General features: G+C 53.9%; 1 protein-coding gene across 4 annotated transcripts in view; it reads right to left on the bottom strand.

Moving 5' to 3' along the window:
* ENPP2 (ectonucleotide pyrophosphatase/phosphodiesterase 2) overlaps window positions 1–13,200 on the bottom strand; it is a 72,801-nt gene that overhangs the window by 23,880 nt on the left and 35,721 nt on the right. For all 4 annotated transcript variants that reach the window (XM_076073866.1, XM_076073865.1, XM_032980138.2 and 1 more), the window contains 6 exons: window positions 9,588–9,619; window positions 8,630–8,757; window positions 7,796–7,865; window positions 7,320–7,407; window positions 6,445–6,614; window positions 4,007–4,058 (listed from right to left, as the gene is read on the bottom strand). In XM_076073866.1, coding sequence (XP_075929981.1) covers window positions 4,007–4,058; window positions 6,445–6,614; window positions 7,320–7,407; window positions 7,796–7,865; window positions 8,630–8,757; window positions 9,588–9,619 — 540 coding nt within the window. The remainder of the gene's footprint in view (window positions 1–4,006; window positions 4,059–6,444; window positions 6,615–7,319; window positions 7,408–7,795; window positions 7,866–8,629; window positions 8,758–9,587; window positions 9,620–13,200) is intronic.

Here is a 13,200-nt window from a genome sequence, read left to right as displayed (position 1 = left end):
TGAGACCCATAGACTCATACAGAGCCCTACAGACTCACACAGAGACCGATAGACTCACAGTGAGACCCATAGACTCACACAGAGACCCATAGACTCACACAGAGCCCTACAGACTCACAGTGAGACCATAGACTCACACAGAGACCCATAGACTCACAGTGAGACCCATAGACTCGCACAGAGCCCTACAGACTCACAGTGAGACCCATAGACTCACACAGAGACCCACAGACTCACACAGAGACCCACAGACTCCACACAGAGATCTATACGAAGGCGTCATCATCACAGCGGCGATGATTCCCCACTAGGCTACCCCTCCTGACGAAATCATCACGCTCATCGACCACCTCGGTGTAAAATCCCACATGCTCGTCATCAATGTCAGCCACACGGAGAACTATATACCACCACCACCATACCGACACCATACCGCCACCATACCACCACCATCATCATCGTCATCTTGGGTAAAGCAACAGTCTGCAAGGTGGCGCAAGCTCTGTTAATGGCGATGAGACAATCGGACTCGAGAATAATGGCAACGCCTTGACACCGTTATCACTGTTGTCACGAGAGATAATGCGGATTTGCAGAGCTGACGTCACGAGCCCGCTGTCAGATGCCCTTTCTGAGGGTGCGAGACGGGGCCAGGTGAGTTTATAGAAAGTAAATAATCGCAAATAGAAATGAAGCACGGAGCACGTCAAGTTACTCTCTCTCATCAAACCCTACGTAGTTATTAACATTGTACATTGTTCAACGACTGAGAATAAAAGGGTTTCAAGGCTGCAGTAAAGGTCAAGAACCACTGGGCTAGAGACCACGTGGTTCCACAAGCGACCTCTTCGTGACGTCATTCATCACGGGTCACCGTTTCGTCATCATCACGGTGCATCGTGGTTCTTCAAGCGACCTCTTCGTGACGTCATTCATCACGGGTCACCGTCTCGTCATCATCATCACGGTGCATTGTGGTTCCACAAGCGACCTCTTCGTGACGTCATTCATCACGGGTCACCGTCTCGTCATCATCATCACGGTGCATTGTGGTTCATCAAGCGACCTCTTCGTGACGCCGTATATGAATCCCCCGTTGGTTACGTTACTCCGAGCTTGTTCCGTATTATCCGTATTCTGGCGTTCCTTCCGTGACCAAAAAATGCTTCCTATATAAAAAATAAATATATAACAAAATGACCACCGTCTCGTATTCGCGTGCATTGCGGTGGCGGGATGTTAACTACCTCGCCTGGTATACAGGAGGTCATGGGTTCAATCCTGACCTTGCCGCCTGCTGCATATTTAGAGTTTGTGTGTCTCCCTCCCCGTGGTTGGGTGGATTTTTCTCCGGGTCCTCCGGTTTTGCCCACCACATTTAGAATCAATAATCACGCGATTTAGAGTCTTTGACTGCAATAAACCTCCACGTGATGATGACGATGGTAAGCCTCTTCGTCGGGCTATCATTTGTGATGGCCCACGTCGCTTCTGAGAAAGAGCTACGTAGCAGCAGCTAAGTGCGGCCTTAAGAATGAGTTTAGCGTATATCGCCATGCATGACGATGCCTAATGCAGCGCTGGGTGTTTGTATTTGTTCATTCCAAATGCTGGCGGGATAACCCCTGGAGCCACCGAGCCCGGTTCTCTACCCCCTCTTCAAAGTTCCCTTCACATCGAATCAACGGATCACAACTCTACGAGCGTCATCATCATCGCACACCCCGCCGTTCCCCCCCCATATGGCCTGTAACAGGCTGTGGGGGGCAAGTGCTGTTAGGAGCACCTATGAAGACTGGCACGGCAGATGAAGGGGGTGAGTGGGTGGCCAGCAACCACGCCCCGCCGCCTTTGTCTCCCTAGTGGCGATGTTTATTACGCACCGCACCAGGTACTCGTTTGAGGCTGAGTCAACCAAGGGGAGGCCCGGGTTCATAGCGGGGCGCGCGAACCGCTACACTACTGCTCCCCACGCGACTGGCCCGATGCACCACAAAGACAAAGACAGACACCACACAGGCGCACAGACACACAGACACACGACGCACAGACACACAGACGCACAGACACACAGACGCACAGGCGCACAGACGCACAAACGCACAACACACAGACGCACAGCACACAGGCGCACAGACGCACAGACACACGACGCACAAACGCACAACACACAGACGCACAACACACAGGCGCACAGACGCACAGACACACAGACGCACAAATGCACAGACACAACACACAGACGCAAAGACACACAGACGCACAGGCGCACAGACGCACAGACACACAGACGCACAGACGCACAACCCACAGGCGCACAGACGCACAGGCACACAGACGCACAGATGCACATACGCACAGACGCTCAGGCAGAGACACAACGCACAGACACACAGACGCACAGGCACAAAGACACAACGCACAGGCGCACAGATGCACAACACACAGACGCACAGACACAACACACAGACGCTCAGGCACAGACACAACACACAGATGCACAGACGCACAGACGCACAGGCGCACAGACGCACAGACACACAGACACACCACACAGACACACACACACAGGCACACAGACACAGATGCACAGACGCACAGACACAGACACACACACACACAGACACAGACGCACAGATGCACAGACACAACACACAGACACACAGGCACACAGGCACACAGACACAGACGCACAGACGCACAGACACAGACACACAGGCACACAGGCACACAGACACACAGGCACACAGACGCACACACACACAACAACAACAACCGCCATTCGCCACTAAGTGTCGGTGACGTCACCACGACGCTTGTGCCAGGCTATGTGCACCCTGAGGCCACGTGAAGTCTCGAACGCCCGCTGGCAGGAGGTCACGGGGCAGACCCAGGTGCCACGGGTCGACTGACTGAGATGACTGGCTGGTGCACCACCTGTGCCCCCTACTGTGCCAACCTGCTGTGCTTTAGCCACCCGGCGCTCCGCTCGTTATTCTGAGCGTCGCTCCTCCGCCCTCTGTTGTTGTTGGAGGGCGACTACCTCCAACTGCCCAGTAGCGTCCTTCACGAGCCTCCTCCACAGAGGCCGATCTTGACACCGCTGGTACCAGTCATCGGCAAGTCCACTCAACTCCACGTCCTCCTGTACCACATCACTCCATCTCTTCTCTAGCCCGTGCCGCGCCCGCTTAGCCCCCTCAATCCGGCCGAACAAAAGCTGTTTCGGCATGTGGTGGCTGGGCATGCGGCCTTCCCCGCCGGAGGAGCTCACCGATGGGACCTTGCCCAGATATTTCAAGGATTTGTGAGCTCCTCACACAATCCAGTCTGGTTAAACCCAGGATGGATCGTAGGCAGGCCAGCCTAAATGTTTCTAACCGGTGAAGATGTTCCATTAGGGGGGTCCACGTTTCGCAAGCGTAGAGAAGGGAGGGAATGACCGTGGCCGAGAATACCTGAAGCTTAGTACGGAGCGACAGACCAGGTAGCTTCCACATAGCGTAACGCAACCGATGAAAAGATATTGCCGCTCGACTGATTCGGAGTGAGACCTCTGCTGTTAAACTGGAGCCAGCCATAAGCACACTGCCCAGGTATGGGAAACTCTCCACTCTCTCCACAACTGCCCCATCACCGATTGGGAGTTGTGGGGGTGGAGTGTCCGATGGTACAAAATACCCTGGCAGGTGCTTAGTTTTGGTGGGGCTGATGGTAAGGCCCCACCTCTTAGTGGCACGCTCCAGTCTCAGCAGCAGCGTCTCCAACTCCTCCTCTGAATGAGCAGCTATTACCAAATCATCAGCATACACACACACACAGACACAGACGCACAGACGCACAGACGCACAGACACACAGGCACACAGGCACACAGACACACAGACACACAGACACACAGGCACACAGACACACAGGCGCACGGCGACAGACGGACGCAGCTCGCTCATCGGCGCGTTTCAAACGGCGAGGTGGGATGCAAGGCAGGGGAGGGGGGCTCAACGCACCTTGCGGGACGGAGTTGAGCAGCTGGCGGTTGAGCGAATCGGCTGGGTACGACTGTAACAAAGAAGCAGAGAGGAGCGTGTCAGCGGCGCTGGTGTCGCTGGCGGCGTTAGCGACGGCCTCTCCCCCCGTACGACAGCCTCCTGCGTCGTTGTTGTCGGGACAGCCACGCGCGTTTTCAGACGCGCTCCCGCGGCCGTCTGGAACGCTCTTCCCTAAAGATATTCGGAAGCTGCTGCGAGCAACGCAACTTTAAAATCATCTTCTCGATTGACAAAGTAAATTCTTTAGATCTGCATGTGGTTGTTGTTGTTGTCTTTAGTTTGTCGCCATTCCCCCCCCGCACCCCCGATTAGCACGGTTGGCTACGTGCTGTGCGAAAGAAGTTCAACATAGAGCACATACATGAGTGCCACCTGGTGACACCTGCCGTGGTAACACTCGCACCTCACGGCAACAAAAATTCCTGGGGTTCGATTCCCGACTCTGGCGCCTCTCTACATGTAGTCTGCTAAATAACAAGAAAAAAACATCGATGATAGAGGCTTTGTCGAGGTTAGATCGCGTTAAACCCGCCACCACCACCTCACACAGCCAATGAGTAAGGTTTGTAACGGAAACAAAACGTGGCAATCAGTCGCCTGGCGAGGCTGGTTGTTGTAATTACCGGTGTAAACGTCATGCTACTCGAATTATAAACGTTGTAGTAAGTTTACTCTGCAACACACAACCGGTAAAGTGCTCATCTGGTAACGAATTGGGCACAGCTTTGTTTTCGTGACAAACCCTTGAGTGTTTAGCTGTGTCGGGTAGTCGTGGTGGCGGGTTCAATGGCACATTTATATTTATGCGATCTATCCCAAAAAAATATCTCTAGTATGGATAATATTGGTCGCACAAACCCACGACTAGATGTTAAACCAACAACAAAAAACCAAGCAACTGGCAGTGGCCAAAGATCCTCATGCCAAATGACTCATTTGTGATTTCACAGCAGCAGCAGCAGCAAGATCGCTTGGTCCTTGCGACATGATGAGCCTCCTGAGAATGAGACTTGAGACTCCGCGAGGCTTAGTCTGAGTTTTGAACGAGCAGAGTAACGACGACAACAACAATACGAGTAATGTACACGTGAAATAAAAACTCACTTTAATGTGGAATCAATATTGCGGCCTAAACATTGTCGCTGTAGCCAGCGGACGAGCGAGCGACACGCAGCCGGGAGATCTGGGAACCACAGTGGCTCGGAGATGTTAACTACCTCGCCTGGTATACAGGAGGTCACGGGTTTCATCCCGACCCTGACGCCTGTTGTATATTTTTAGCTTGTGCGTGTCTCTCTCTCTTTCCCCATGGTCGCGTGGATTATTCTCCGGGTACTCCGGTTTTTCCCTTCCACATTGAGGATCGACGTCACGCGTTTAGAGTACTTGGCTGCTATAGATTACCACGTGATAAGCCACGTGGTTAAGCTCTCATTTGTGATGGCGTGGGTCGCTTTTAAAAAATATCTACACAGCTCAGTGGGCCTGACCTGGTCAAATACAAAATGGTTAAGTTTATCTCGCGAGTTCGCATCCCGATTAGGCGGTCAACTCAGCCCATCATCATCCCTTCCTTCTCTCCGGGGTCGATACAATCGGCACCACTTTGCGGGAATTCAATAGCGGTCGTACTATGGGTATACTCCCCCTCGCCATAGGAATGTGGAATTTCCACGACTGGGTTTTTTGTCAGGGCTGCGAACGGGAGTTGAGCACCCGTGCCTCAATGCCTAATTGAGCCGCGTTGGGGTGAGTGGAGAGCGAGTGGTGGAGTGAGTTGGTGTGAGTGGGGAGCGAGTGGTGGGGAGCAAGCGGGGAGGGCGGGCGAGCGGGGGGTGGGTTGGGGTGAGCGGGGAGCGAATGTGGGAGTGAGCGGAGGGTGAGCAGGGGTGGTTTGGGGTGAGCGGGGTGCGAGCGGGGAGTGAGCAGGGGTGAGTTGGGGTGAGTTGGGGGGCAATCCGGGTGCGAGCGGTGGGGGGTGAGTTGGGGCAAGCTGGGGGCGAGCGGAGGGTGAGCGGGAGGTGAGCGGGGAGTGAATGGGGGTGAGTTGGCGTGAGCGGGGGGGGGGGGTGAGCGGGGTGTTGAGTGGGGGGGGGGGCGGTGAGCAGGGGGGGTGAGCGGGGGGGGGTGAGCGGGGCGTTGAGTGGGGGAGGGGGGGGGTGAGCGGGGCATTGAGTGGGGGGGGGTGAGCGGAGGGGGTGAGCGGGGCGTTGAGTGGGGGGTGAGCTGGGGGGGGGTGAGCGGGGCGTTGAGTGGGGGGTGAGCGGGGGGGGTGAGCGGGGGGGGTGAGCGGGGGGGTGAGCGGGGGGGGGTGAGTGGGGGTGGGTGAGTGGGGGGGGGGGGGGTGAGCGGGGGGGTGAGTGGGGGGGGGTGAGCGAGCTCCGTGCCGCCGGTACCCCGGGGTCGCATTCGCACTGCGGGTCCTCATCGGCCGCGACGGTGGCCGGGCACGAGGCCGGCTTGGAGACCTCTTCGGGCAGCGCCGGCCGGTGCACCGGCCTCCGCAGGAGGTGGTTCAGGCTGCCGTGCGTGCCGTTGTTCGGCATGGGCATCACTCCCAAGAGGTCTACGCGAGGCACAACACGCAAAGTCCCACCCCCACCACCGAGCGCACCGTCAGCGCACGCGCAAACATCACCGCAAACGGACTGTCGGGGCTGGTGCTGTTAGCGTGCGGTAGCTAAGAAGGCCGGCACGGCACACCAGGGGGTGGGTGGCCAGCACCACGCCCGGCCACCTTTGTCTCCCCAGTGGCGATGTTTACACACCGCACCATGCACTCATTAAAGGCTGAGTCGACCTAGGGGAGGCCCGGGAACGATTCGGATAATCGTCACCGGTGCTGACTGTGAGCAGGAATTGAACTCGGGCCGCCAGGTTAAAAGTCCAGCACGCTAACCGCGACACTACCGCTCCCCACAACACGCACCCTGACACACACACATGTGTGGTGGTCATCCCCTGTCTATATAGCCCTGCAGAGCCAGTGTTGGAAATTACACATTCCTATGGCAGGGGCGAACCGCTGTTTACTCCTCCACAAAGTGGTACCCTATTTTATCTCCCCATTCCCCGCAGGGAGGAAATGATGATGGGCTGCGTTAACGACCCCCAGCCCACCCCAGGCAGGATGTGAACTCGTGACCTTTTTCTTGCGAGCCGCTCACTTTGCCCCCCCAGGAGAGTTGGTGTAGTCGGCACGACGGAGGAGGAGGGAGGAGTGAGGAGGAGGAGGAGTGAGGAGGAGAGGGAGGAGGAGTCATGCGCTCACCACACATGAGGTTGTAGAGCTCGATGTTTTCCACTGCGTCCACCTCCGTCTTGTATTTGAAGCTGGGACCGTATCCAATGAAGACTGCCTACAAAGCAAACACCGCCATCGTCATAATCATCATCGTCGTCATCATCATTGTCATCATCATCGGCATGATCATCATCGTCGGGATCATCAACGTCGTCGGCATCATCAACGTCATCGGCATCATCATCGTCATCATCATCATCATTGGCTACAATCAATCAGTTCTATCGCTGCTCCAAGTGGGCACCGCCCCCGTGCTGCGTGGCACCGCCCCCGTGCCGCGTGGCACCGCCCCCGCACCGTGTGGCACCGCCCCCCTGCCGCTTGGCACCGCCCCCGTGCCGTGTGGCACCACCCCCGCGCCGCGTGGCACCGCCCCCGCACCGCGTGGCACCGCCCCCGCGCCGCGTGGCACCGCCCCCGTGCCCGTGCGGCGTGCCACTCACCTGCATGCTCTCGTAACGGTTGTCGTAGCCGTGCTCCCCAGAGAGGTAATCCTTGTCGCCGCTCTCCTTCCTGAAAGCAACGACGCGCACGCGGGGCGGACCGTCACAGCTTTGTACAGACGTCCCGCAGGTCAAGAGCGGACAAAAAAAACAAAAAAACGCAAGCAGCAGAGGCGTCTCGTTCCGACGACACGTTACCCGGTGACACCGCTGCTGCGCAGAATGAACAGCCGAGCGGAATGAACATCTGCTGTAGCAGCAGACCGATGTTCAGACCAGTGTTAGTACTGTAGTCCGAGCAGCGGCAGCACGAACAGAGCACCGCGGCAGCTAAAATCTTGAGCCAGCGGAAGTCTGCGGTGAGGCCAGATTGAAGGATGTGTGGTCATCCACGGTGGGGCAGGCCGCCAGACGATGTCAGACTCACTGCTGAGCTGCGTGATAGCTGCAGTCAGGGGCACGGTGGCACACGAGTGACACCTCTCCCACAGGCCTACCTCTCCCGGTAGTACTTGTTGTCAGACAGCTGAAGAAACTGAACTGTGGCTCATTTGAAGGCCAATGTAAACAAATTGTTATCGAGGCTTCACCACCCCCCCCCCCCCCCGTTTCCTATGCGTATACACATTGTTAGTAGATCCCCCCATACGCAAGCGAACGCATTTGGGTTAACCTCCCCTCCCCCCTCCATGCCTGCGTACTAAATGGATGGCCCCTAACGGCTTCCTCCTCGACGCGGGCGCGTCGGTGAGCCACCAACCCTTGCTCGCCACCTCCACGGCACCAGATTGCCCGGCCGCTCGCAAGTCGCCCATCGCCGCACGCAACGCTTACTTGTCCACCAGCCAGCGCTCGTCCACAAAGAGGTGGATGTCCTCGATCCGGCGGTTGAAGGCGTAGTGCAGCCTCTTGGGCAGGTGCTGCTTGAGGTACGGCCGGAAGTGCTGATCCGGTCTTCGGCACTGGGACGAGCGGCGAGAGGGGCGAGGCATCGTCACCCGGTTCGGTCGCACCGCCGGTCCGTGCGTGTGTGTGTGTGGTGAGCGGTAGTGTAGCGGTTAGCGCTACCGACCCGGCGACCCGGCGAACCGGTGACCCGGGTTCGATTCCCGCTCACTGCCAACGCCAGTGGCGATTATCGGAATTGGTCCTGGGCCTCCCCTAGATCGACTCAGCCTGGAATGAGTATCTGTTGTGGTGTGTAAACATTGCCACATTGTGTGCCATGCCAGCCTTCAAAGGTGCTGCTCGCTAACATCACAGTTTGAACGGATGAATTTTGCCTTTGATGTTTGCATGTGTGTGTGCTCGCATTTGGTGATGTGTGCGCTGTGTGTACACATGCATGTGTGTGTGCTCGCATGTGGTGATGTGTGCGCTGTGTGTGCGCATGCATGTGTGTGCGTGTGTACGTATGTATGTTAAACTTTTTTCGCACCGTACATAGATAACCATGCTAATCGGAAGGGCACCTAAACTAAAAAGTTAACTTTTTATTTTACCAGATAAGGCCCACTGAGCTTCATAACGCTTTTTGTCGAAGCGACTTGCCTATCACAAATGATAGCTCAACAAAGTGGCTTATCATCATCACGTGGAAATTAATAGCAGACAAATACTCTATAAACACGTGATGTTCATTCTAAACGCCTAGGGAACAAACATAGGACCCGGGGAATATACAGCAGGCGTCTCAGGGTCGAGATCGAACCCACGAACCCTCCTGCATACCAGGCGAGGTCGTTAACATCTCCTAGCCGCGGCACGAGACGGAGAGGAAAAGCAAACTCACAGTTAAGTTCGCCATGACAGCCTTTTGGTCGACTAGGGAGACAGAGGGGAGAAGTGAACAACAACAACACACGGGGTAAAAATGACGGCAGGTGCCGATGCACAACACCCGGGCTACTGCACTCAGCACTCTGCACACGGTGGCGATGACGACAACGTCAACAACTACCGGGGCTAACCATGCTCTGATACTTGCATTGCCCTTGTGCTGTCCGCGTTTATTGTCATCGTTCACTGGTCATAATGAAGGCTGCCGTCTCTGGTGTAGGCCAATCAGTTTCAAAGACAATGCATACATTACCAGAGCACGTTCGTCTGCATGTTTTGCCGTATGTGTGGTCAATGCAGCCTTGATGCCTTGCAAAAGGTTTATATTTGGTGTATGAACATCTTAACACCTCCTGTTTAATTGTCAGAAAAGGTGAAACCTATTGTTACTATATTTTTTATAATTTTGGATATTGGCAATGTCATGTATATAGATCTGCTTGACCCGAGCTATAAGTGTTCTGATACTTTCATTCCACTTGTGCTGTCCGCCTTTTGGCGTCGTTCTCCAGTCGAACACCGGTGATGAGACAAGGCCAAGGCTGCTGTTTCTGGTGTTGTATTATTATTATCAGAGGATGCGTGTTTGCATGTATAGCCGGTATGGGCTTAATGTCATAAATCACACGTATAATTGTGGAGTTAATGATGACCATGGATTGGACCCATAGACTCACGTGACTGCACAGTAGGCCACACCCACCAGTGGAGTAATCAATTCAGAGTACAGGGCATCTATTCCAATTCGGATGGAAGCTGTACAGGGATTAAGCAGTGAGGTGCTGTGTAACGTGGGGTCGACTGGTGTGCACCTGGTCGTAACGGATGTTCCTCAGAGGAACCCTTTGAAATAAAGAGTTGCCGTTCCACAACCCTCTGGTGGTGGAGTTACTCGACCCTCCAGAGGAAGGGAAGAAAACAACGCAGGAGTATTCGCTCGTTGCCACGGAACTCGCCTATCGTCGTTATCACACGTGCTTTTGCCACAGGTGTGGTTCATGCAGACGTGATGATGCCTTGCAATAGGTGTTGTCTGTTTGGTGTTTGAACATCTTAACACCTTCCGTTTTGAGCCTATTCTCAGAATTGTGATATCACACAAAGACAAAGATCCCCCGTATAGCCGGTAACAGACTGTTGCGGCAAATTCTGTTAGCGAGTAAGTAGCACCGATGAAGGTCGGCACTGTAACACATGAGGGGGTGGGGAGACAAAGGCGGCCGGGCGTGGTTGCTGGCCACCCACCGCCTCGTGTGCTGTGCCGGCCTTCGTAGGTACTCGCTAACAGCACTTGCCCCTACAGTCTGTTAAGGCTATACGGGGGATCTTTGTTTTTAATAAAGTATTAAAGCTTTCGTGACTGCATAAAATGACTCATTGTTTTTTTTCGGTAAAGTCACGTCTGATGAAATACAATAAAATTATATTAAAACAAAAAACAATCACGACGTTTCGATCACAACGCAAGCGATCTTCATCAGGTGTCAAGAACAAATCACGGAGGTAATTACAACAAAAAGCTGAGAGACGAGAATTTAACAAACCTAAAAACATTATGTGAAGCACATCCAGTCAGGCCAACAACACAGTTAGACACTTCCTGGCGGACCACGAATTTCAGAGGAGTGTTAAATTTCGTCTAACTGTGTTGTTGGCCTGACTGGTTGTGCTTCACATAATGTTTTTTCAGGTTTGTTGAATTCTCGTCTCTCATCTTTTTGTTGTATTTACCTCCGTGATTTGTTCTTGACACCTGATGAAGATCGCTTGCGTTGTGATCAAAACGTCGTGAATGTTTTTTGTTTTAATATAATTTTATTGTATCTTTGTCTTTGTTTAGCTACGGCAGGGAAATCCAGAGAACCCGGAATAAAACCACAGCAGAGCAGGGGGGAGGGAGAGCGACAATCGCTGCTGCTGCTGCGTATATCGCACTGAGTGCATTGCCGAGTGATGTCCAGAACCTTTGCGGGATAAATTTCGATTTAAAGCTTTCGTGACTGCAAGGATTCATCTTCTTTGGTTCGTTCGGTAAAGTCACCACGTAGAATGAGAATAAAATAATAAATTGATAAAATAAAATAACACAATAAAATTCTCACGACGTTTTGGCCACAACATAAGCGGCCATTTCTGTGACCAGTCACAAGCTAATCACTCAGCTATTTCAATGCTAATTTGTATGCTAATTCCTTTTGTCAAGGCGCTTGGTTTCTTCTCACACAGCTTAAAGGTCGCGGTCTGAGCTTGGCTGTGTTCGCTCCAGCGCTGTCCTCCAGGCAGTCTCGTCCCTTCACCTGATGAAGGCCGCTTGTGCTGTGGCCGAAACGTCGTGAGAATTTTATTGTGTTATCAATTTATTATTTTATTCTCATTTTACGTGGTGGTGACTTTACCGAAAGAACCAAGACTTTGCGGGACACTTTTGGAAGTAGGATGCTGGCGAGGCAATCGCCTGCTCTCGCGAAGGAAGGACTTTGGCGGAGAACATTGTTTGGGTAACCCGCGCCGTCGCTGATCGAAACAGCGAGCCGCTGGCAGCGAACGTGGAGCCACGACAACAGTGAAAGTACTGTACTTGCACTGTACAAGCACAGTGCAAGTACTGTACAAGCGCAGTACAAGCACTGTGCAAGCACTGTACAAACACAGCGCAAAGCACTGTACAAGCACAGTGAAAGTACTGTACAAGCACTGTACAAGCGCGGTACAAGCACTGTACAAGCGCTGTATAAGCACTGTACAAGCGCAGTACAAGCACTGTATAAGCACAGTGCAAGTACTGTACAAGCGCAGTACAAGAACTGTACAAGCACAGTGCAAGTACTGTACAAGCGAGTACAAGCACTGTACAAGCACAGTGCAAGTACTGTACAAGCACTGTATAAGCACTGTACAAGCACAGTGCAAGTAATGTACAAGCGCAGTACAAGAACTGTACAAGCACAGTGCAAGTACTGTACAAGCGCAGTACAAGCACTGTACAAGCACAGTACAAGCGAAGTACAAGCACTGTACAAGCACAGTGCAAGTGCTGTACAAGCAGTGTACAAGCACAGTGCAGGCAACTAAAGCACTGTACAAACACTGTACAAGAGCAGTACAAGCACTATACAAGTAGAGTACAAGCACAGTACAAGTACAGTACAAGCACAGTACAAGCACAGGGCCGCCCGGAGTGGGCCTCACAACAGAGCCCCTGACAGGGGGCCTGGCTTTGTGTCACTAACGACTGAGGGGGGCCCAGCTCCCCCTCGCCCACGGTGCCTCTGGGAGCTTCGTGCGAAGGCCGCCCTGCGTAAAAGCACGGTTCTGCTATAAGCGACGCATGCCGACTCTACACCGGTGCCGGAAGGCCGAGGGGATCTCCTGATGCAACCCCTTAAGACAACCCTACAGATGTGAAGCACGCTGGGACGCACCAGACTCTCGGCTGTAACTCCGCTGAGCGCTGTTCCTCGCGAATACACCGGGGAGCGGCGGGACAGCGGTCGGCGCTATCATCCCGGCGGCCCGAGTTCGGTTTCCGCTCACGGCCACCAATGCCAGTGGCCATTGTCTGAACC

Source organism: Petromyzon marinus, chromosome 43, assembly GCF_048934315.1.
Source record: "Petromyzon marinus isolate PM22_M1 ecotype Great Lakes invasive population chromosome 43, UKy_Petmar_22M1.pri1.0, whole genome shotgun sequence".
Lineage (NCBI taxonomy): Eukaryota > Metazoa > Chordata > Hyperoartia > Petromyzontiformes > Petromyzontidae > Petromyzon > Petromyzon marinus.
This window is presented reverse-complemented; position numbering and strand designations above follow the sequence as displayed.